The 21,806-nt window shown below is 38.2% G+C and overlaps 1 protein-coding gene across 7 annotated transcripts in view; it reads right to left on the minus strand.

Moving 5' to 3' along the window:
* Positions 1-21,806, minus strand: part of LOC129726824 (protein PALS2) — a 78,470-nt gene that overhangs the window by 8,880 nt on the left and 47,784 nt on the right. For 4 of the 7 annotated variants that reach the window (XM_055683948.1, XM_055683949.1, XM_055683950.1 and 1 more), the window contains one exon: positions 18,629-18,750. In XM_055683948.1, the coding sequence (XP_055539923.1) occupies positions 18,629-18,750 (122 nt within the window). Of the gene's footprint in view, positions 1-3,202; positions 3,337-4,858; positions 6,030-8,095; positions 8,437-18,628; positions 18,751-21,806 lie in introns of those variants that run through there. The other 3 variants (XM_055683955.1, XM_055683954.1, XM_055683952.1) reach the window with 3 other exon arrangements.

A 21,806-nucleotide genomic window follows, 5' to 3' on the forward strand; every position in this document is an offset into this window, starting at 1 on the left:
TAGAATCTATGTAGATTCTACCTTGATTAAAAAGCAAACAATCGTACAATCTTTTGGCCCGATCTTGCTTCCTGTCATTACTCTTAGAATGCGCTAGAGTGGCATAAATCCAACAATTTCTCAAATGTACCAAAGGAGATGAAACTGCTCTGAAGCTCGCCCAATCGAAACTTTCTAGACTTTGACGGAGGTGAAACATATAAAACCAGTGGCAAATATTGAAAAAATGAAGAAAAATCGGTCGAAAGTGGTGGAAATTTTCGGAGAAAGCACTGCGTAGAAACTTATAAGTGGTGTTAAGAAAAAAGTTTAAGAAGTCCCTTACCCTACCAAAAATATAACAAATTGGTTTAAAATTGAAAAGCAAATATTACTCTGGTCGACAAATCGAAAAAAGTGCATTCCAAAAACTCAAACTAGAAAAAAGGTTATAGCTATTCAGTGTCGCATAATAATTTCTGACATTTCATGCAACGATAAGCAAGTTTGAATTGCATCCAAATCAAATTCAGATCCAATCCAAATCGAATTAAAGTCCAATCCAAATCCATTCCAAATCCAATTCAAATCTAATCCAAATCAAACCCAAATCCATTTCGAATCCAGTACAAATTCAATCCAAACTCAATTCAAATCCCATCCAAATTCAATCCAAAACCAATCTTAATCCAATTCAAATACAAATACAAATCCTTTCTGAAAGGCGTAGCTCTACGTCGAAATATAATGTTTCAAAGGAAGGCCATGTTATGGTAGCATAAACTAAATTTTAAACTTTAAACGCGATTATCTCGTAACGGTGATTTTCAAAAAAAAAATACAGCCATGATTACAATATCTGTAAAACTACTTTGTTTTTCCTTAGAAATGTTCGCGTTGAACGTTGACGGACCTTGAACGATCACTTTTGTGTGTGAACAGTTTTGTCCTCGAAAAAGATTTTTATATGCATACAGTTGTCAGTGCCAAAAAAATTAAATTTTTGTTTAAAAGCGATCCTGTATGCAAAAAATAATAAGCATGGACAAGTTTAGACTCGGAATAATTATGAAGTTATGAATGTTTTGGGATTTTACGATTTCTGTTGACCTGCTGGAATTCCATCGTTAACACCGCACGGCTATCAGGAAAAAAAGTTTCGGGAAAACGACTCTTATTTCGCCATCAATCAATAATTTATTTATAAATAAATGTTCTGTTTTCTGTAAAACTATACTATCAGGAAGTTGTAACTGTGATGTGAATGTTAAAATCATAACACACCTGTAAATAACGCCAACCTTCCTCATTTATGGCGAGGAAAACAATATATAACTTGAAGACCTTTTCGACGAAAATGGTTCATTCAACAGTTAACGGTTACTCGAATTTTGTATATAGAAAATTAACATGACGATGGTTAGTTTTTCCAGTCTCAGGCTCATTCCAATAAATCAATGAAAGGCTTTCTTTCTTTCCCGTTTTTTTTCATTTCTTAACCGATTTTCGATAAGTTCTTTTGCCGTAAAACTTTTAACTACCTGTCACTAATTTATTCATAAAAAATTTTCGATTTTCAGAACTTAAATGACACTCTTCCTTTTATGAAGCTAAAAGCAATCATTAATAAACTATGGAACTATCCAAATACTGATTAAAGCGTCCAGATTCCCTAATCCCGAGAATTAATTATCTAGATCCCGGAATATATTTTCAGCATTGAAAATTATTGGAAAATTGATTTAATATCAAAAACTCCTATAAAATTAGCGCATCAGTTGAGGCATTCAATGTTTCAGACCAACGCACTGTGTGTTTTTTTTTCATTTCATAATCATACCACAGAGAACAGACATTCATTTACATTTAAAAAAATTAAGATCGTGTGTAAAATTTGAATCAAAAAATGTTAAAACACATCTGTCATGTGGTGCCTCAGTTGCATTGCAACTAAATACTAAATAAATATCAGTGCTTTGTCTGTTATTAGGCGACATCCATAAATTACGTAACGCAAAAAATCAAATTTTTGGACCCCCACCATGTAACGAAACGTAACTCCAACACTAACCCCCCATAAAAATTACGTAACATTGTAGAAGAATTTGCTCAATAAAAATGCTCGTTTTTGGAAAGTCTCTCTAGAGATTTTTTGTTACGTAACGCTGATCTCATATCCCTTCCTCCCCTATGCAACAAATCGTAACGCTCAAGGAAACCCCCTTCCCCCGTATGAGCGTTACGTAACTTATGGATGCCGCCTTAACGCGAGCGCCACATAGCGGGAGTATTACCACTTATTTTTAAATGACGGTTTCAAGTTTTTTCACATCCTTTGAAAATAAGATGAAAATCTGTTCTCTGTGATCAGATGACGAAACAGTAAGTTGGTATTCTTGAGGATTTTTTTGCAGAAAAAAAGCTTGACATCTAACAAACTGCTCCAACGAATCTGATTGGATTGCTAAAATTAGTTTAGGATAAAATCATTGTCCTAAAAAAAATATAAAAAACGTCATTAAGGAACAATTAGAATCAGCACCCAATACCCACTGAATTGTTTCACTGAACCGTGTAAAAATTCTTCATAAGAATGTAATGCTTCACGAACTAACGTGTCGGTTGATTAACAACCTCCAAAAATTGTTATAGAACCCAATGCCCAAAAAACTGAGACAGTGAGCGGTTTTCTTTCTGACTCGGTTAACTTCTACGGCAAGAAGCGCTCATCTCTAACCGAAGATAAATATTTGTATGTTCTTGAAGCCGTAAATTTGAGAAAAAACTATACCTAATCTAATGTGTGTTGTCGAATGTTTTGAAAGTTTTAAAATCAATGCTCTTTTAAGCAAGCCCTTGTTTTCAACTTTTTTTTTTTCATTGTTCTTTAATCGTTCTTAAAACCAAAAGGAGGTAGAGTAGATTGAAAATTGAGCTCAGGAAATTTAGAATCTAGACATTTAAAATTTCGCAAGATGAGCGATCAAATTAAATCCTCATTTATTACTTCTAGCTAACAATTACACATATATTTCTTGTGAAGGTGCAGATCATGCTTCGGTCTTTAGTTGCAGTAAGTAATATTAGAATGCTTGTAATCAACAGAATATGGCAATTCTCTTCCGGAAAAGTAGTCGCAAACGACTTAAATCTGTCTCTCATTCACCGCCTGGTTACGCAAACAGTAAATGCTTGCACCTTTACTCAGGTACTATTTAATCACCTTGATCTTCACCATGGCACTGCAGTTTACTAGATTAACTCAAATCACAACAAGTCTAGCATCAGACACCATAACAACCAGAACGTTACTCTAATTATTACGAAATGTCCGTCCCACTAACGGAGGTAATCAGCATTCCACAGTGTAAATCTTTACGCCCGCTAGAGTGCACAACTGACTGACCAGATACACCTTACATCGCAAGCGCATTTAAGTAACAATAATTATTCATTTATAACCGACGCAACATTATATATAATACTTCACCGACAGTTTACCTGGCTCCCTTCAGAACAGTGTTAACCTAATGAACGATTTTTTTCCTCACACAGACAGGCGAGCCCTTAGGCACGAGCAGGTATGCAAAACACGGTGCTAGAATTTCCGAAGACTATCGCACCTGCCACTCGAAATTGCATCCTCTACTGGGCCAAAGCAGGCACGTGACGTCAATCGCGCGTGTTGACTTTGCGTCACCACATAAACGAGAATGCACGCCTTTATCTACTACAGCACAACAACACCAACCCGCTCTAATGGGGTGACCATAGAAACCAACGCCCATAACACAGGCACTAGCGGCGGGTTGTGTTTTGTTTTTTGGCCTGTGTGCCGTCCTATCGGAAGTGCATGCTAAGCTGGTGCGGTAGCTAATCAAGGGTAGTGACCTCTTATTTTCCCAGAGATGTATGTACCAACTCAATTTTGATATGTTTTTCTCTTTCAGCAACGACGCTTCAGACATGTAAACTACAAACTTTTATTATTAGGCCAAAAATTGTCCCCATAACTATTAATAGAATGCAGGTCACAGAGTAACAATAACACCTAGAACGAAGTGTTACGATTTGAAAGTCATTATGCAGAACAAACTACGTTATACTCACTCGCTTAGTCACGATCAGCTTGTAGAAGCCATTCACTGAGTAACAAAAGAGTTCTGAGTAGGTGTAGGAATGTGAGTGCTTACTGTATACAATGCATTTAACACTGAAATGCCATGTGGGAGCAGTTCAACGACAATTGAGTGCAATGCTCTAGTTTGGGATACACGAAGTTCGTTGGTCGAAAAAATGAATAACCACTCGCATGTGAGCTCAAAGAAATTATATAGGCAAACTATAAACTATATTTTTACAAGCTGCTATGGGAGGAAACTCGCCTAATCGATCTCCTATAAATTTAAAGCTGTTCCAGATAGAAAAAAAATCTAAAAAATATGTACACAATGCAAACATACGTACATTCCTAATCTGCTGTGCATATGTTTTGAATTGAATCATAATCTATATGCCAAACGCATTCAAAATAGAATAATTTGTAACGCAACACGTACGTGTCCAGCTGCGTGTATTTATTACATTTAAAGAACATAACGAACGAAAAAAAAACTGTGACGTCCATTAGCACGTGCGTAGGTGCCAAGGGGAAGATAAGCTACCACAGGAGTGCAAAAGAAAGAAACAAACTGAATGTCTAGAACATAAAATAGAAAGTTTGCAGCCGATAGGCAGGTAAACAGTAGAACAGAAAAAAGTTCAACGAACTCACGCCCGAAGGAAAAGAGCAACATACCGCGTAAGATATAAAGCGAGAGGATAAAGCATAACATAAAAAACAGCCACTGACCTCGACTGTGGCCTTCCTGGGTACAATAAAACACGACTTTTAATGACATTTTTCGTTTATTTGATGATTCTTTGACTTATCGAACTAAGAAAATCTTTAAAATAGATTCTTCTCCACGTTACTTCGGGGCAGCTATAGTAGCGCCGTATTCAATAAAAAGGCACATTTACACATTTATTTTTATTTCACGTTTCACTGTAAAATTGTTAATACTTCTGAAATAAAAGTACATGTAATATTAGATTAATCGTAACATCTAAAATCTTGGACGGATTTAACTGCTATTGTTACGTTCAAGTGCGGGTTCGTCACTTATAATGTAGATATTTTTTCGTTTCACAGTAATTTTACCGATCTTCTGGCCTTGACAAACGTTTGTGCGTTGTTTATGCTAAACTACTCCCCCTACGGGCATCGTAGACACCGTGCTGTGTGGAGTCGTAGGCCGTGAGCCAGCCAATGAATGAGCAACCGAAGCATTGAGTGATTGCATCGTACCCATTCGTAGATGGGCCAGATCTTCCAGCTTGGTCAGATCGGCCAGCTCCAGATATAGTGAGTACACCATCATCCATCCGTACAGCGAAGCCAGCACAATCATGATCCAGATGAGAGTTATCAAAATGTTGTACGCAAAGATAAGGTCGTTGACGATCGAAAACAGCAATAAGGCTAGGAACCTGAACAGCGTGAATAGTGCAAATGACCAGAGCCATGGAACAATTCTGTTCTCGTGCTCCTTACGTAAGGCATGTACCAACATGATACTGGTAACTAAAACCACCAGTCCACCTATCAAGGAGAACAGAGCGGCGATCATCAAGGCATTTCGTACGTGAACATTTCCCACGTAGACGAACTCGTATGATATAATGTAATATCCGTAATGTGTGGATCCTGGGGCGGCCATTGCCAAGCAATAAATGTCGAACATAGCCGTTATGATTGTGAATAGTGCGACAAAGATTGAGAACGTCCCAGTTATGATCGCTCCTCGTTGTATATCCATATACTTATTGTTGTGCAAAATTGGTTTCTGGTACCACGGTATCCGTAGTGACTTCAAAGATTTGGAGCGCTGCGAGTGTAAATTAGACTGCGATCTGCTTGTGATGTGCGAATATACCGAAGGCGTCGACCTGTAGGTCGACGGTGTCTTCCGTCCGTAGTTCATGGCAGGGCTGCTGTGTGGTTCAGGCTGCGAACATACAAAACATACTTTGCATTGATAATCTGGCTACGGTTGGTTGCGCTCGCCCAAACGGCCACTTGTTGCAATTTCGAGCTTCTCGATGACGAAGAAATGTACACTTGAACTTGACTCGGAACAGCACGGTTCGTGATCGCGACGACTATCGTGCACAATGGCACTAATTTGACAGGTGTCTAGCTCTCAGACACGAAAAATATCGCAGGAATAACGAGTGTTGCGATAAAATGGCACTGAGAAAGGATAATATTGATCAAACGAGAAATAACAACCAACAAAACAACAGACATTCGGCGGGAAAGGTTCACGTACAGTTGCTGGGAAGGATAGGAAAGTGAAAGGAAAATCGATACCCATGTGCCATTTTATCAGGGGGGTTTCTATGCTTTACCCGGAATAGCGAATATACTTTTCAAAAGGCCTTTCCATATGAGTCGTTTTGTTCATCTGTAATTTCTCGTCATAGGAGCTTTTCTTACAGTGCCAGTTTAAGCGCATCAACGAATTATACTAATCTAGAAAGCGGTATTCAACTACACTACGAGAAGTTATATGATCTCTAGAGAAGAAATACTAAATTGTTCTATATTTAAGTTAGTATAGATATGAATATCGATTCTCGAAATAACAAATTATGGCTGAAATTCATTAAAAAATGTTAAAACCAAAATTTAAAAAAAAAGTTACACGCTGCAATAACATAAACAAACCCCGATTCCGGGATTTATTTATGAAATAAAAAAAAACTAGCATAATGAATATTCGACCATTCACTCCTCTAATACAATTATTAGATTTCTTATAGACGTTAACTTCACCATCTTCTACTCAATCCAAAACAAGTCCCAATCAAAAATTGAACTGAAGTGAAATATGAAAAAAATGACTTGACATTCAAATTATTTGACCACGTAACACCTACGTGAAACTATGCGTTGCATCGAAGTATGAGCAACTACCATCAACGTTCCATTATTTCGCAACGGATCACAATTATTTAATCATGGTTGTTTGCCGCAGCGCCAATTTTCCAGCTGAGGTGTCACCGCAGTGTAGGTGCAAAATGTTGCAAAATTTTGTTATTGTTATTTTTAGCTATTATCGCTACAATCATGGCCCAGTGACATACAGAAAATGCACCAGACACAATTGAACTCATTGGTTAGAATTTAATAACATATACACAGAAGCACCTACTGCACGAAGAGGATCAATCGTTACAGTAAACAACTAGAAGGTGTGTGCGAACTTTTCCACCCATCTCGCACATAGCTGCGGAAAGCACAGATTGATTTGAGGAGTAAAACAGGTTTTCGCATCGCGCCGCAGAAGCTAAAAGCTCCCCTAAAGGGAAGCTTGCTGTTGCCCCGTGAGCATCCACCAATAATACATAGAGACGACTAACCACTACATAATCCGTCATGGGGTAACGGTTGCAAGTATTCGTGTGGATGCGATTTGTTTGGTTGATGAGAAAACGCGAAACCTGTTTCCACCTCTCGATACCTCGCGGTCAACTGAAGGGTTAGCTCTGCGCGCCTCCTCTCGTCTCTTCGACGAATATTTTCCGTCTCACTTTTGGGGCGATCAAGAAGACCTAAGCCAGTACACTAATACTACATGTTTTAGTGAAGTGGTATTCGTGCAATGAAACATGGGTGGATACCTTTGCAGACACTTTTGCTCCCCAAAAATAATGTACATGCTGGGCTTTGATCTGCAATTTTCATTCATTTTGACCTGCAGTTGCCTTTTTTTTCTGTAAAGTAAAAGTGAGCGGCAACCGCACCTTAAACTTTGCAAAACATTTCAGAGATAGAGTAGTAAGCTAAACGCGATCTCTCAGATATTTGATGACGTTGACCCCAGGCTTTTGACACACGATGATCTAACTCCTGTTAAGTACCATTAATTCAAACTTTAATATTCATTACACTGAGTGAATATTGTCGCATCACCGTAGCGACCTATTTATTTAGTCACCTAAGATCATATAACCTCTTACTTTATGGTGAGTAGCATACTATACTTATTTTAATAAAGAAGTTACACACCTTAAATTCAACCTAGTTTCCACCTATAATATTACTGTATCTTCTTTCCTCCAACAACTGGAAGCCGCACTGCACTACTGAATCAATACCAGGTTTCCTTATAGCGCATTCATTCAACACTCGACCGTAAGGTATAAAAATGAGCGAATAAATAGTAATCACACTGCGTATGGAAGAAGAAACTAAAACAATCAGTCAGGGGGAAGGCAAATGCTTGGTAAAAGTCACACTCCTGGGAGGTAGCAAGCAAACAAGGTGACGCAAACGCCGAGCGTCGAATACACGCAACTTGCAACGAACGCGGTTCTCTTGAAACTGACAAACCGCGCGCTCGCATGTGGTGAGTTGAGGCTCCACTGCGACGACGACGACGACGCGAGCCCCCTCTCCGTACGTTTAACATAGGTACGGCTCAAAACGAACTTGTAAACATCACGAGAACGCCAATCGCCCACCACATCGCCACTGCTTTATGTTGATGATTCAGCATAGCATAAGACGCGAGAATGAAGCTCGCGAGAATACACTCACCAGGTGCATACAGCAACTCAGAAGTGGTGAATTTCCAGAAGTGCATGTGTAGGTGTAGTGGCCGGCCATGATCACAGCAGTTCTCTTTCATTTTCTTTGCATTACTCTCATAATATGATCACGATGAGAGACGATCGCCACTTGTTTATTCAACAACAGTGCCTATGAACTGTTGGTATTGCTATTGTAATGTTACGCTTCTCTAGTACGTGTTAATTGGATGTACATTGTAGTCAAGAAATCTCCGAGGTCATATTGAGCTCTTGAGTGCTCACTTTCTGCTGGTTATATGTTTCGGAATCTACTTTTGAACCTATCGTAAAATTAAAAGCTCATTAACCTAGCATAATACTGCTAACCTAGAAAAATATGCATGAACATAAATTACAAGAACAGCAAGTGGTATCATTAGGAAAGTGCATCGTTATATGCACTGACAAGAGAGTATGGCGTGAAAAAGTTCTCTATCAGTTTAAATGGCGATCTTGCTAGACGTCACCCCCCGTGAGGTGGCTCGATCACGATACCGGTACAAGTGGCCAACGCCTTCCTAATAGCACGATTACCGCGATATTCGTTTGCGCACGGGCCGTACTTATCACTGTGTTGGTAGTGATTACTTTTGCGGTCCCAGAAGATAACTGGAGGAGCGTTGCAGTATGTAGAAACTGAACAAAGGGAAAACCTGTTCAGTGCGGTTTTGGGTGGTTATAATGACTTTTTGGCATGCCGGTTTTGCCGTCGAGACTGCCGTAATGGTGCGTCATCATGTTGATATTTCAGCGATCATTTTTTGCATGAATAATTTGTATATCAGATCGCTATAACATTGTAAACTTCCATGTTACATCGTATTGTACACTGGGGTCTTTTTCTAGGCGGTTGATTGTACCGCGCTGAAACAAAAACAGGTATAAAAACCGCGTAATTTGAAAAAATACTCCATTAAATCAATAGAACCGATAAAAAATAATAACACGTAAGCTTGAAAAATGATATAAAAATGAGAACAAAACACACAAAATGCGTTTATAGTGCATCCAAAATGAAAATTCATTTGTAATCAGGGCAATTACTTTTTCGTAAAGGTTTTGCCATATTTTCAAGCTCTCGGTTTTTTAATCGGAAGTTAATCGCAACAACCTTGGCTCGTATCGGTATACAATTATGAATGTATTTTCGTTCCTTTTTCCGAATCAACAAAAATTACCTATTATCTAACAATCACAGAAATTTTGGAACAAATATATTTAAATTATACATTATCAAGATTAAAAAAAAAGGATAGGGTATATGACCCAATAGTGGAGGAGCTAAGCACGAGTTATGCATGTTTAGCCATGTTTTGGCTAAGAAAAACGAATCTAGCTGGTCCCTTTCACTATTTTCTGTTGAAATGGGTTCTATTTGATAATTTTGCACCTTAAAATTGACTTTGAACCCGCTTTGAGGGTTTAAATTAACTAAAATAAGTTGCACGCTTTTATTCCAATAGTTGCGGTAGAGTTCCTATAGTTGTGTATGGGTGTTCCTGTAGTTGCGGTATATAAAACATTCGTGTTTGCTTGGTTGAATGAAGGTATTTGCCTCGCTTGAAGTGGTTTTTGATTGTTTTACTGTTTATCATATTGTTTTTAATAGGTTGACAAGTCGGTTTGCAAGTAAATACAAAAATGCACGAAGTTAACTAAGAGACGGATTTTGCGCCAATTTGGTCATATGTTGGCAAAATTCAGTGAGGGTATGTAGGTTTTATTAAAATAAAACAAATTTTGCATACTTTTTATAAAATGTCTTTAGACTAACATTGGAAAAGGGCTGAAATTGGCTAAAGAAAAAGACCAATAGCGCTCATTTTGAAATATTCAGAAGAATTTTTTTTTTTCACAAATGGTGACTTCTCAACCCTGGAAGTTAGAGTCTATTACCTCTGCTTCGTACCATGTTTGCGTTTACATTTTTGATGTTAGTGTTTACTAAAAGAGCGACTGAAGCTGTGAAAGGCTCGTTAAAAGAATTACAAGACCAAAAGCAGTGGGTAAGCATCGATTAAGAGGTCATAAATGCATAATACAGCATTTTAGGGGTGAGAGCGATAGCTTTTGTGGCCGATCATGTATGAAGTATCGGTAAATACACGGTGGCAGGGGAAGGTGGGGTTCAAAAATTGAATAGTAATAAGTTACATCATTTAGGTATGTTCCCTAGTACCTGCTTGTCCCTTATATACACAAGTAGTCCCACATACATATGTTCTGATAAACGTAAATCAGAATTGCGAAACATACCGCAACTATAAGAGCATAATGTATCTTGTGATCCAATAGTGGAGGAAGTAATTTATAAGTAATATGATCATCTATTAACGAACTTCACCTGTGCAACAGTTTCCATAATAAACTGTTATCTGGGAAAATAATTATATGAGTAATAATCGTACTAAAACCACACACATATCTTAAAACAATCGTGGACAAAATAATAAAATAGGTAGTGAGTGGTGCCTTCCGGGTAAGTTTCTGAAAAATACAGTATTCTTCAGTAATTCGGATATTTTCAGTATATATTGTTGTAGTAACATATGTACTTATGTTTAATCTATTATTTCTCCAACATGTAGCATAAGCAATTCGGTTCTAATTAGTTTAAACGATGAATTAGAAAGCGATGCCGCAACTATTGGTGCTACCACAACTATTGGATCATCTACCCTATCCCTATTTCATGACCCATATGATTATTTTTTTCAATTTATTTCACTTTATTTACTTCTTATTAGATTTACTTATACTAAACTCTCCCGAACCGCGTAAGAAATCGCGTGAAAAGAACCCGCGTTATTGTAGAAAATAGCGTAAAAAAACCACATGAAAATAACCTGCGTAAAAGAAGACCCCAGTTTGGTAATAACACCGTAGTAGTAGCTTTTATTATGACTTTTCCACAGATATTTAGCCATTTTGACTCGTGTTATAAATTTTAGAAGATGAAATTTTCGAAAAGATACATTTCAAAAATTTCGCCTACTAGTTGGCTGTCCTCTAGCCTGAAACATCAACAAAGTTTCATCAAAACCTAAAACGGTCGTTTCAAATTTTACCATTTTCGAAACGATTTATCTTGGGATGGTTCTAAGCTGATCAAAAAGGTGTTAAATTTGTATGCTTTTCAGTTCAAGCAACCACTGAAAACAAAAAAGAATGAAATCCTCCTTTTTTTTAAAAGTGAAACTTATGATTTTTCATAAGCCCAAGCATTCTCTAGTTTAGAGTATTTATGTATTTAGCGGGGGCCTAGTGTGGTTGGTAACGTCTCCGCCAACCACGCTCGACGCCTGGGTTCGAATCCCACCGCCGACATAGGTGTCGATGGTTGTGAGGTGGCGTGATCCACTCACAACCAACCCAACTGGTCTAGATTCAATCCTAGCCGACACCGGGAGATTTTCTGAGGCGAAAAATCTCTGGGATCACGCCTTCCATCGCATGAGTAAGTAAAGCCATTGGCACCGGTCCGTTAATAAACGGGTCGTGAGTTAGGGTCCTGGGTGTGGAGTCGCCTCCCTGGGCGTCGGTGATTGGCCACAACAGTGGCGGAACTAGACCGACGGAAAATAAGCGAGAATAAAAAAAAAGTATTTATGTATTTAAGATTACCAATTTTTATGTTCACAATAGCTCGTATTAGCTTACAAAAACCGTTTATTTATGTAAATAAATTTAAAATATTGTGTCCAGGAGAGCTCCGTAGCCGCAAGGTTACAGAGTCGGCTTTGATAAGCGAGTGGTCGGGGGTTGGAATCATAGTAGAATCAGGCCATTTGGTTGTCAAAGGACTTTAACATGGGTTTATTCTCAGGCCCTCCACTACATATACCCTTCCTACAAGCTGAAATCTATAGTACCCCTGCTGACTTTCATCCTAACAAAAATAAGTTCCTCTCATAATAAAACTGGTCTAAGTAACCTTCAGGGAATTGTAATTATGGCACGGACTTGGTTTCGCTAAGACTCCTTCCTCTTGGCAAAATATAAGTACTACTTATAATAAAACTGACCAGAGGTGAAGCATAAAGTGCCAGGGAATTGTGATTGTAACGGGGTATTGGTAGGAGGAACGAGGTTTCGATAAGACTCCTTCTTCTTGACAAAATGAGTCCTTCTTATAATAAAACTGATCTCAGGAATATTTATCCTCTCCAGCGAATTGAAATTAGCTATATTGGCACGGGGAACGAGGTTTCGATAAGAGTCCTTCCTCTTGACATAATAAATTCCTCTTAGAAATCACCTGACCAGGGAGGAATAGTAGAGCAGTAAGCAGTAAGCTTCATATACCTACGGGAAGTTTTGATTTTCTCTTTGAATCCGAAAAAACCTGCAACTGAAATCCGTCGAATTGTTGAAGCTTATGGTAGGTTCTACATAAGTGAAAGAACTTGTTGCGACGGATTTTGACACTACGAAAATTACGATTTTGACGTATGAGACATGAAGCGCCTGAGAGCTATGAAAAACTTCGTGGACGCGAAAAAAAGCGTTAAAAGGAAAACGGGCACATTACTAAAAAATTTACGACAAAGTGACTTTTTCGGGCGGCAACGCTTGACGTTCTACCTTCCCCGCTATATATCGAGAAAGTAAAAGAACCGCTCTATCCGATTACAACCTCTTCTGATTGGCTGACCAACACTTCCATTCTTGAAGGAATTCAGGCCAACTCAATTGGTAGCACCCTCTTAAAATTCAATGAAACTTTATCGGTATGTAGGCCTTACTACCCTTAGCAACTTTGCTTTTTTGACATAGAACTAGGTCTCTCAACTAGTTTGGCTACATGAGTCGTTGAGAGCAAAAGTGATACATGTGCCATTTATTCACTTTTTAGGTTTTTTGTACAAATTGCAGGACGCAATAATATACCATAATATCAAAGAAAATCCGAGATCTGATAACTGATACCAAAGTTATAGCCGAAACAATTTTCAGTTTTGCTCTTCTATGGTATTTCTGGATCCGGAGGGCAACCGGGAGTCTACCGAAAGTTGAACCTGGGTCCATCGTGTAGTTATAATCGGCCAAATAACAATCCTAAAGATACCAGGGTGTTTTCCTTTTTATTGTCCCCAGTCGATCTAGATTATGTAAAATTTCTTCTGTTACCAAATACATATACACTAGCGCCACGAAGTGACAGAATTCCTTAACAAACAGATCATCATCCTATAGTACTCAATCACTTGGATAACTCTGCTGAAGACATGAATGTTCTATGTCCTAATATTAGCGAACTATAATGCATCCTTCATGCTTGGAATGGACATGTACCACTTTTGCTCTCAACGCTTTCTGGTTGTCATTATTTTTGCCATAGAACAAAATTGGTATATGTTTTTTCATTGAAGTTTGTGTAAGTTTCTCAACCAGATCGTCTTTTGAAACCTTTCCAGCAATGATTTAGTGCAGTTATGTTGGAAAAAATTGTTGAAAATAATTTACTGATCGGATGTTTTCGTTTATCGCGTCTCCTGAAAAATTTACCTAAAGGCACATGTACCACTTTTGCTCTCAACGGCTCACATAAGGATGTAGAATGAAAATCTAGAAACGGAAAAAGAGAAAAATGTGTCCAATTTCAAGTGCTAATAAGTCGGTTAGTTTTCAATGGATTTCTTTCGTTTTTGCAGCAATCGAAGGGAAAGTCATCTATGCATCCGCCCAAATGCAAAAAACTGTAATTTGATTACACAGTGCAACAATTTTTTTGCCTTGGCTACTATGTATGGTTTTTTGACGAAGTTTGATGCGAAAATAATAATTCCCTGAGTTTGAACACATTTCAACTTAAGGGGCAACAATGGCGCCATTTTGAATTTTTGAGAAAACCGCTAATTTTTGTGGTTTTTTCGACGCCATTTTGTTTTGAGGCCAAATATCAAAATTCTAAGAGTTTGTCCACATATTAGCATCCTTTTACCCATCTTTTGAAAAAAAAAACAGATCTTAAATCGGACAAAAACTGAGCTCAAAACGGTGATTCTACGAACCCGGTTTTGGCATGGTTTTAATATATTTCACAAAGCAAAATAATATCGATTATTTCTGAGCATTAATGGTAATTCGCTAATATCTTAATGTGGTAGTCAAATTATATCTTATTTCGAGTAAAAAAATATCAGAAATCGAATGGTAGGTGTCTGATCAACGTAAAATGTCAGCAAAATGTCGATTTTGCCCCAATTCCCCTACAATACTAAAATAGGTTTATCTGCTGACATTTTACGTAGATCAGACACCTACCAATCGATTTCTGAGACTTTTCCACCATTTCTTCCACCCATCCACCATTTTTCCATCCACCATTTCCGTGTCCCGCGTGGTGAATGTGAAACCGAAAGCGGAATACCCAGAGAAGGCGCGAAAGATAAGGCAGTACTTAAAGAAGAACCCAAACCTTTCCCCCCGAGAAGTGGCCAAAGAGGTCAATTTGTCGAAGTGGTTCGACCAGCAGAGAATGAAGCGGGCTGGGCTACGGGTTTTTAAGGTCAGGAAGGCCAAACCGGGCTTACAAACAAAACACGGTGGTAAAATGGCGTACGCCCAACAAATCCCCGGCCTCGAGTATTTTGTCGGTACGTTCCGCATTTAGGTTCCGGAAAAGTTCCGGAAGAGAAAGACGGACAAATTCGCGAAGAAGTACTTGTTGTGGAAGGCGATCTGTGAGTGCGGACGGTACAGCAAGCCGTTCGATACAACCGGCACCAAAAACGGGTAGATTTATCGTGAAGAATGCTTGCAGAAGTACTTGCTGCCCTCCTTCGCTCTTACCGTGGTTCCACGCTGTTCTGGCCGCATCCCACCTCGTGCTATTACGCCAAACCTTTAATAGATTGGTACGAAGCGAAGGGCGTTAATGTGGTCTCGAAATAGGCTAACCCGCCAGATTTATCAGAACTTCGTCGGATCGAAAAGTTTTGGGCGATAATGAAGAAGAAGCTGAAGAAAGGCAGGAAAAAACTAAGAAAAATTGTGTAAGGAAGATGGGCTAAAACTCGCCTAAGATCCTATGAGCAATGTCAAGAAAAATGTACGAGCAAACGTACGAGCATTCGATTGATCTGATGGTCGTTTCATGCTCGCTTTCCCTAACACGGTCGACAGAACAATATATCTAGTAAACCAGGAATGCACTTTTGAGCTGTATAATACACTGGGTTCTCTTTTAACGCGATTGATGCGTCCGCGCAAAAAAAGAATCGCGTAATTTTACACAAATCCTGTAAAAAAAGGTCGCATCGTTATGATTAAATTATCCGCCATATGTAAAAAAATCGTGTGGAAAAAAATCACGTAAAAAAGAAACCAGTGTAGTCTACTTATGCTCAAACCAACCAGTTTACTAGTGGATGGCCGCAAGGACGCTCTTAACTAAACAGTAGTGGGTAGCAGCAGTAGAGACAATGGGAAGCAGCAGTAGCGGCAGCTTTCACTTCAACTCATTTTATTGTCAGATGATGGAATAACCGGTCCCTTTTCATAACTCTGCCTGTCGTCTAATTTTTAGTTTTAATTATAGAGGTTAGAGCCGTTTGCTGCAACACTAAAGTTTTTTTTTTTCATAAATCATGTATCTGAACAAAACAATAAATAAAAAAAAGTTGTCATAAAATAACTTTGAGAAAAGTATCTAGACTTTAATAGACAAATATTGAAAAAACTGAGATTTTACACTAAAAAAACAATTTGAAAACAAAAAGAGATTTTAAAGAAACTTGTCATCTCAGATTGTCAAAAAAAATTAACTAAACAATTCAGTTGCCTAAAATTCTTCTGAACAAATCATTGTGGGCACTCTTAAAGAAAAAAAGTTTCCCTAACGCTCAAACTAACAGCTCAAACTGAAAAAGAAATGATAGGTTATAGCTTTTTAACCATTCTTGTGAATTTTGGTGTCTCTAGCAAAAATAACTTCTTCAAAGACTTTAATGATTATCCCCGTGAGCAAACGTAGAAGCGGCAAACCCGACAAGTAATTACTCTGTGGCCTTTTAACGCACTTCTACATAGGGGCACCAAAATTCACGGAAATGATTGAAAAGCTATAATCTATAATAATCTCGGCAACTTGGTTTAGCTTTAGGGCAAAATATATTTGGTCCATTTACGCAGTGTATTTTTCCCAACAAACAATTTTGTCGATTACCTGCTTATGATGCTACTATTGAGCGACTTCGATTGAACTAAAGCTTATTGTTTTATTTTGCAAAAGTACATTTCCTGCCACCTAGCAGTAAAGAATCTTTTGTATAACAAGATTACATTTTGGTTTAAATTTACACTGCAGAAAAAATAATTCACTTTTTCACTATCATATTGTTTTCTGTAGGCCGGATTATCGACTGGTCCAGAGCGTTAGGAAGGTATCTTAAACAGTATAAAACGAGAAAATTGCCTGCTAATTAAAAGGTTAATTTCTTAGATTATCATGTCGAAATCTAACCAACAATTCAATTGCGCCTAAAACGTCTTTTTTGAGATTTCAGAAGTAAACGCTATAAATTAAGAATATTAGCGATAAATTTTCAAATATCTTAGAAAACATTGACACAAATAAATTTCAAACACATTATTTGCCACATTCCAAAAATCGTGTGGAAACTGCTTAAAACCGCGCGAAAAGTGGCTCAAGTATGATTTCTTTTAGTTAGTTTAGAACAAATTAACTGTCTTTTCTACATTCTTTTTCCCTACTAACACGAAATCACACAAACGACTCGAACTACAAATACCCAACGCCACCAAAAAAGCTCCTGATAGAAGCGACGTGATATCATCCAACTGATGTGATCTTAGCACTGTTTTGATTGCCAACTGCTAACGAGATACACCCAACTTCTCCTCCAACACGAAGCCAAACCTTCTCAATGTTCTATTCCACGCCAGATTGACTGTCACTCCAGCTCGGCAATCTCTTTTAAAACGTGCTTTAAGCGAGAGCATCTGCGTCACTGTATCATTTCTTTTTCGAATGACCATTTTTTTATCCCGCAAAATTGCCTTCTCTTAATCGGAATTAGCAGAGTTCAAGAGGTTTAATTGTTGGTAATAAAATTATTAACCATTCCAATATATCTCACTCACCGCCATTGCTATTGTGGACCATGAGTCGTGAAGATATTCGCTGTTTAACGGTGCACTCGTGCGGCCCTGCCCTGAACCAACCAAGTGGACTAAATCAATTGAAAACAATCTGATTTAATTATGGCTGTCGCTGTGGCAGAGTGTGTGCCCCGCTCGAGAGACAAAATAAAAACATTCGCACTGAGTGATTCAGCGTAACCCATTTATAACTACATATAGTTGATCAGCTCTGAATGACGTGACGGGGAAAATAACCTAGCCCAACCTAACACGGGGAAGGGGCAACCGCTAATGGAGGAAGCGTCCGTTGCGTCGGGTGTGTGTGTCGGTTCCTCCTAAATATGTCACTAGTCTAATTTAGTCGGTCAATTTATGAGTGCGTCCCGACCTAATAGGTACCGAGACGGCGAGAGTTAAGTTCCAATTAGTGGCAGAAAACAAACAACTTTCCGCTCTTTTGCGCTTACCGGTTCGGGGGTATTACTTGAACACGTGTTATCGATTCGAGGCGGCTATTTTCGTCAGAGGATGCTCTAGAAATTTGAGTAGGTTTCAAGTGATGGCGAAGTACTGCCAAACTCTGTATGTACCCTGTTACAAAATAATACAAGTCTTGTCATTCAAAGACTTCATACTCTGACACGACTTTGGTCGTCACTTCAAATAGCCAGTGCCGGGTTGAGCCGAGACACACATTGCATTTTCAAGTGGTCACATAGGAATGGTGTATAAATCATTCAACAAATATTTGCCGTGTCTTGCTTCTGTTTGTGCTGTCGTGCTGTTTTCCCTTTCTACACTTTATGAAATGGCTGACGGAAAAAGGTTTTTTGTTGTTTAACGACATCGAAAAAATTCATACCTTGATCACTTGAGTAACTGCCGGATTTTCCAGTATTCCCTGTAGGAATACCAAATCCGTCTCGTTTGCTTCTGCTTTTCCATCGAGATCGTCCAAATTTTCCCGGACATGTTGAAAAGCAGCTGTAAAATAAAATAAACACATAAAAGTTATTAATATTTCTCATAACAATTAGATTATAATTTTCGTGTACAATAATGTTAACAGCCCAAACCCTAAAATAATAAGTTTCCAGATTCAATGTTTTGTTGCTTAGAAAGTGATCAACAGAAAGATGTTCGATGAAAAACATGACTTTCAAATTTACATTCTGCTAAAGGAATGTAAACCGTAATCAACTTAGGCATTATAATATGTATAGCGTCAGTAAAAAAAATACAAATAGTTGGATCCGTAAAACATTAATCTGTATTGTGCCGTGTCGAATAAATGTTGTGTGATTAAAAAAAAAATACAATGAAACACTTCAGTCAAATCTCAAAAAAAATCAAACGAATAAAAAAGGAATTCAAGTTCTTGCTGATAGCGTAATAAAGTTTGTGAAAAACAACAAAAATATACGAATTTCATTTAATTTAGAGTACACTAAGGCATTTTTTGCGTAATTCTTCACAAAATCATTTATGCAAATTACCAAATAAACGCCTTTTTACGCGATTCTGGAAAATAACACATTTTAGACGATTTCATTTACGCACTTACTGCAATAAACAGCATTCAAACTGTTCAGCCATCTCTGAAAGACAACGGATGACATAATATTTTTAAACCAAAAGTCACAGTTCGCTTTTTCTGAGTAAGTTTGATTACGGCGTAGTTTGGATGAAGCCTCTCTTACATCAGTTTCGCAGTCTCTGGGAAAACAATTATGGTCGAAGTAAAAAAATAGGTGATAATTTGGTACCTTTCAGTTCCGATTCCACTGTCCCTCGTTGCCACGAAAACGAGCTCGTAGCGTTACTGCAGTTATGTTTTATAAATTTCAAGCTTACAACGAGTACTGTATACTGTACAACGATTACTGTTAGCTGGCAGTGCAGCTAACCATACAGATACAAAAAAATGTTTATCTGACTGTTTTGCTTTGTAAGCTCATTAATTACGATTTCATAAGGTCTCAATTGTCGTAACCTACACAACTTGAGTGTAGATTAGCTTACATAAATGATGTGTTTTAAAAAAATACAAAAATTAAAAATATTTAAATGGTCACGGTGGTTCTTGAACAAACATGTCAAAACGAGTACTTTTTTTCTTCACATAAAAAACGAGTACTTGCCACCACGACGTTTTTTGACTTGAAGGGTTATATACCTTTTTAGTTTGCATGAAGTCGAATTTTTTTATTGCATGGTCTTAACAACTTCTTGAGAACATTTTCACAAATTTTTATGGTATTTCTTATGAACAAACGTGTTTTTTTTATAGCGCGGGCCTAGCGTGGTTGGTAACGTCGCCGCCAACCACGCTCGACGCCTGGGTTCGATTCCCACCGCTGACATAGGTGTCGATTGTTGTGAGGTGGCGTGATCCACTCACAACCAACCCAACTGGTCTAGATTCAATCCTAGCCGACACCGGTAGATTTTCTGAGGCGAAAAATCTCTGGGATCACGCCTTCTATCGCATGAGGAAGTAAAGCCGTTGGCGCCGGTCCGTTGATCCACGGGTCGTGAGTTAGGGTCCTGGGTGGAGTCGCCTTCCCGGGCGTCGGTGATTGGCACAATTACAGTGGCGGAACTAGACCGACGGTAAATAAGCGAGAATAAAAAAAAACGTGTTTTTTTTTGGTATTTATTACCTGAACTTTTAGAAAATTACTACTGTTATGCAAAAAACGTACTACACGCTCAAAAAAAATTCCACACTTTCCTTTTTTTTCTCGAGCAAAAAGGTATATTACCCCTTAAGCTTAAAAACAGCGTCGGTAGAAAGTTATTGTGTTATTAGGGAAAGAAAAAACTTACGATTTTCCCACATCTTTAACCGATTTCTCCACTCCAAAAGTTCATGGTAACAAGCGAACAAACGGAATTTTACAAGTAAACAGCCAAACGGTCTTAATGCGGCCGATTACTGTTTTATGAGATAGATCTGCTTTTCATTATTCTTGTGCAACCAAGTGCTTAGTGCATTATGTTTTTAACTCAATTCGTTCTACAAAATTAGAGTATAAACTGTCGAGATCGTGAATACCCGTAACAAAATTTCAAGCTGTATCACATTGATACTATAACAACAATCAGCATGGATTTGATTTCCAGCTAAATAGAAAATAATTTTGTCTTTCAGCTGCATAGTTGTTTACCATATATCGATGGCGTAATTAACACTAGCAGTTCGGAACTCCAGACAATAACATTTAAAATTTTCTTCGATGTTGCAATAATGATAAAAGATATTTTTACTTATTATTCTACTAAAGAAACTAATGGAAGCCCATCAAAGAGAGAAATGGGACTTTGAATCGTAGCCTATATTTTTTTCCTAGTGCAGTGGTAAAAAGTCCAGGATGAAGAAAAGTGCGGCCGAAGCCACTTTAAACTGGTCAATCGACAATAATCGGGTTGATTATACCATGACCAAATGAACAGTGGTTCCTTCAATTTTCACAAGTTCGTTATTAAAAGTAGCCATTTAGTGAGTACCATACTGTATAGTTACTAAGCAAATTTATTGAAAAAGTTACCTAAAAAGTACTAAGTTCTCAAACAACAAACAGATACGCATTTAGTTGAAAGTTCTTCAACTTTCTAGTGTTTTTGTATTAGTTTATGATGTGAAAACTTCGAATGAACATATCACAAGGCGCCAGTTTGGTTTTCCTAGATCGTGCCATACTCAACCGTTATTTTTTTTTTTTTTATTCTCGCTTATTTTCCGTCGGTCTAGTTTCGCCACTGTTGTGGCCAATCACCGACGCTCAGGGAGGCGACTCCACACCCAGGACCCTAACTCACGACCCGTTTATTAACGGACCGGCGCCAACGGCTTTACTTCCTCATGCGATGGAAGGCGTGACCCCAGAGATTTTTCGCCTCAGAAAATCTCCCGGTGTCGGCTAGGATTGAATCTAGACCAGTTGGGTTGGTTGTGAGTGGATCACGCCACCTCACAACAATCGACACCTATGTCGGCGGTGGGATTCGAACCCAGGCGTCGAGCGTGGTTGGCGGAG

This window comes from Wyeomyia smithii, chromosome 3 (genome assembly GCF_029784165.1).
Source record: "Wyeomyia smithii strain HCP4-BCI-WySm-NY-G18 chromosome 3, ASM2978416v1, whole genome shotgun sequence".
Taxonomy (NCBI): domain Eukaryota; kingdom Metazoa; phylum Arthropoda; class Insecta; order Diptera; family Culicidae; genus Wyeomyia; species Wyeomyia smithii.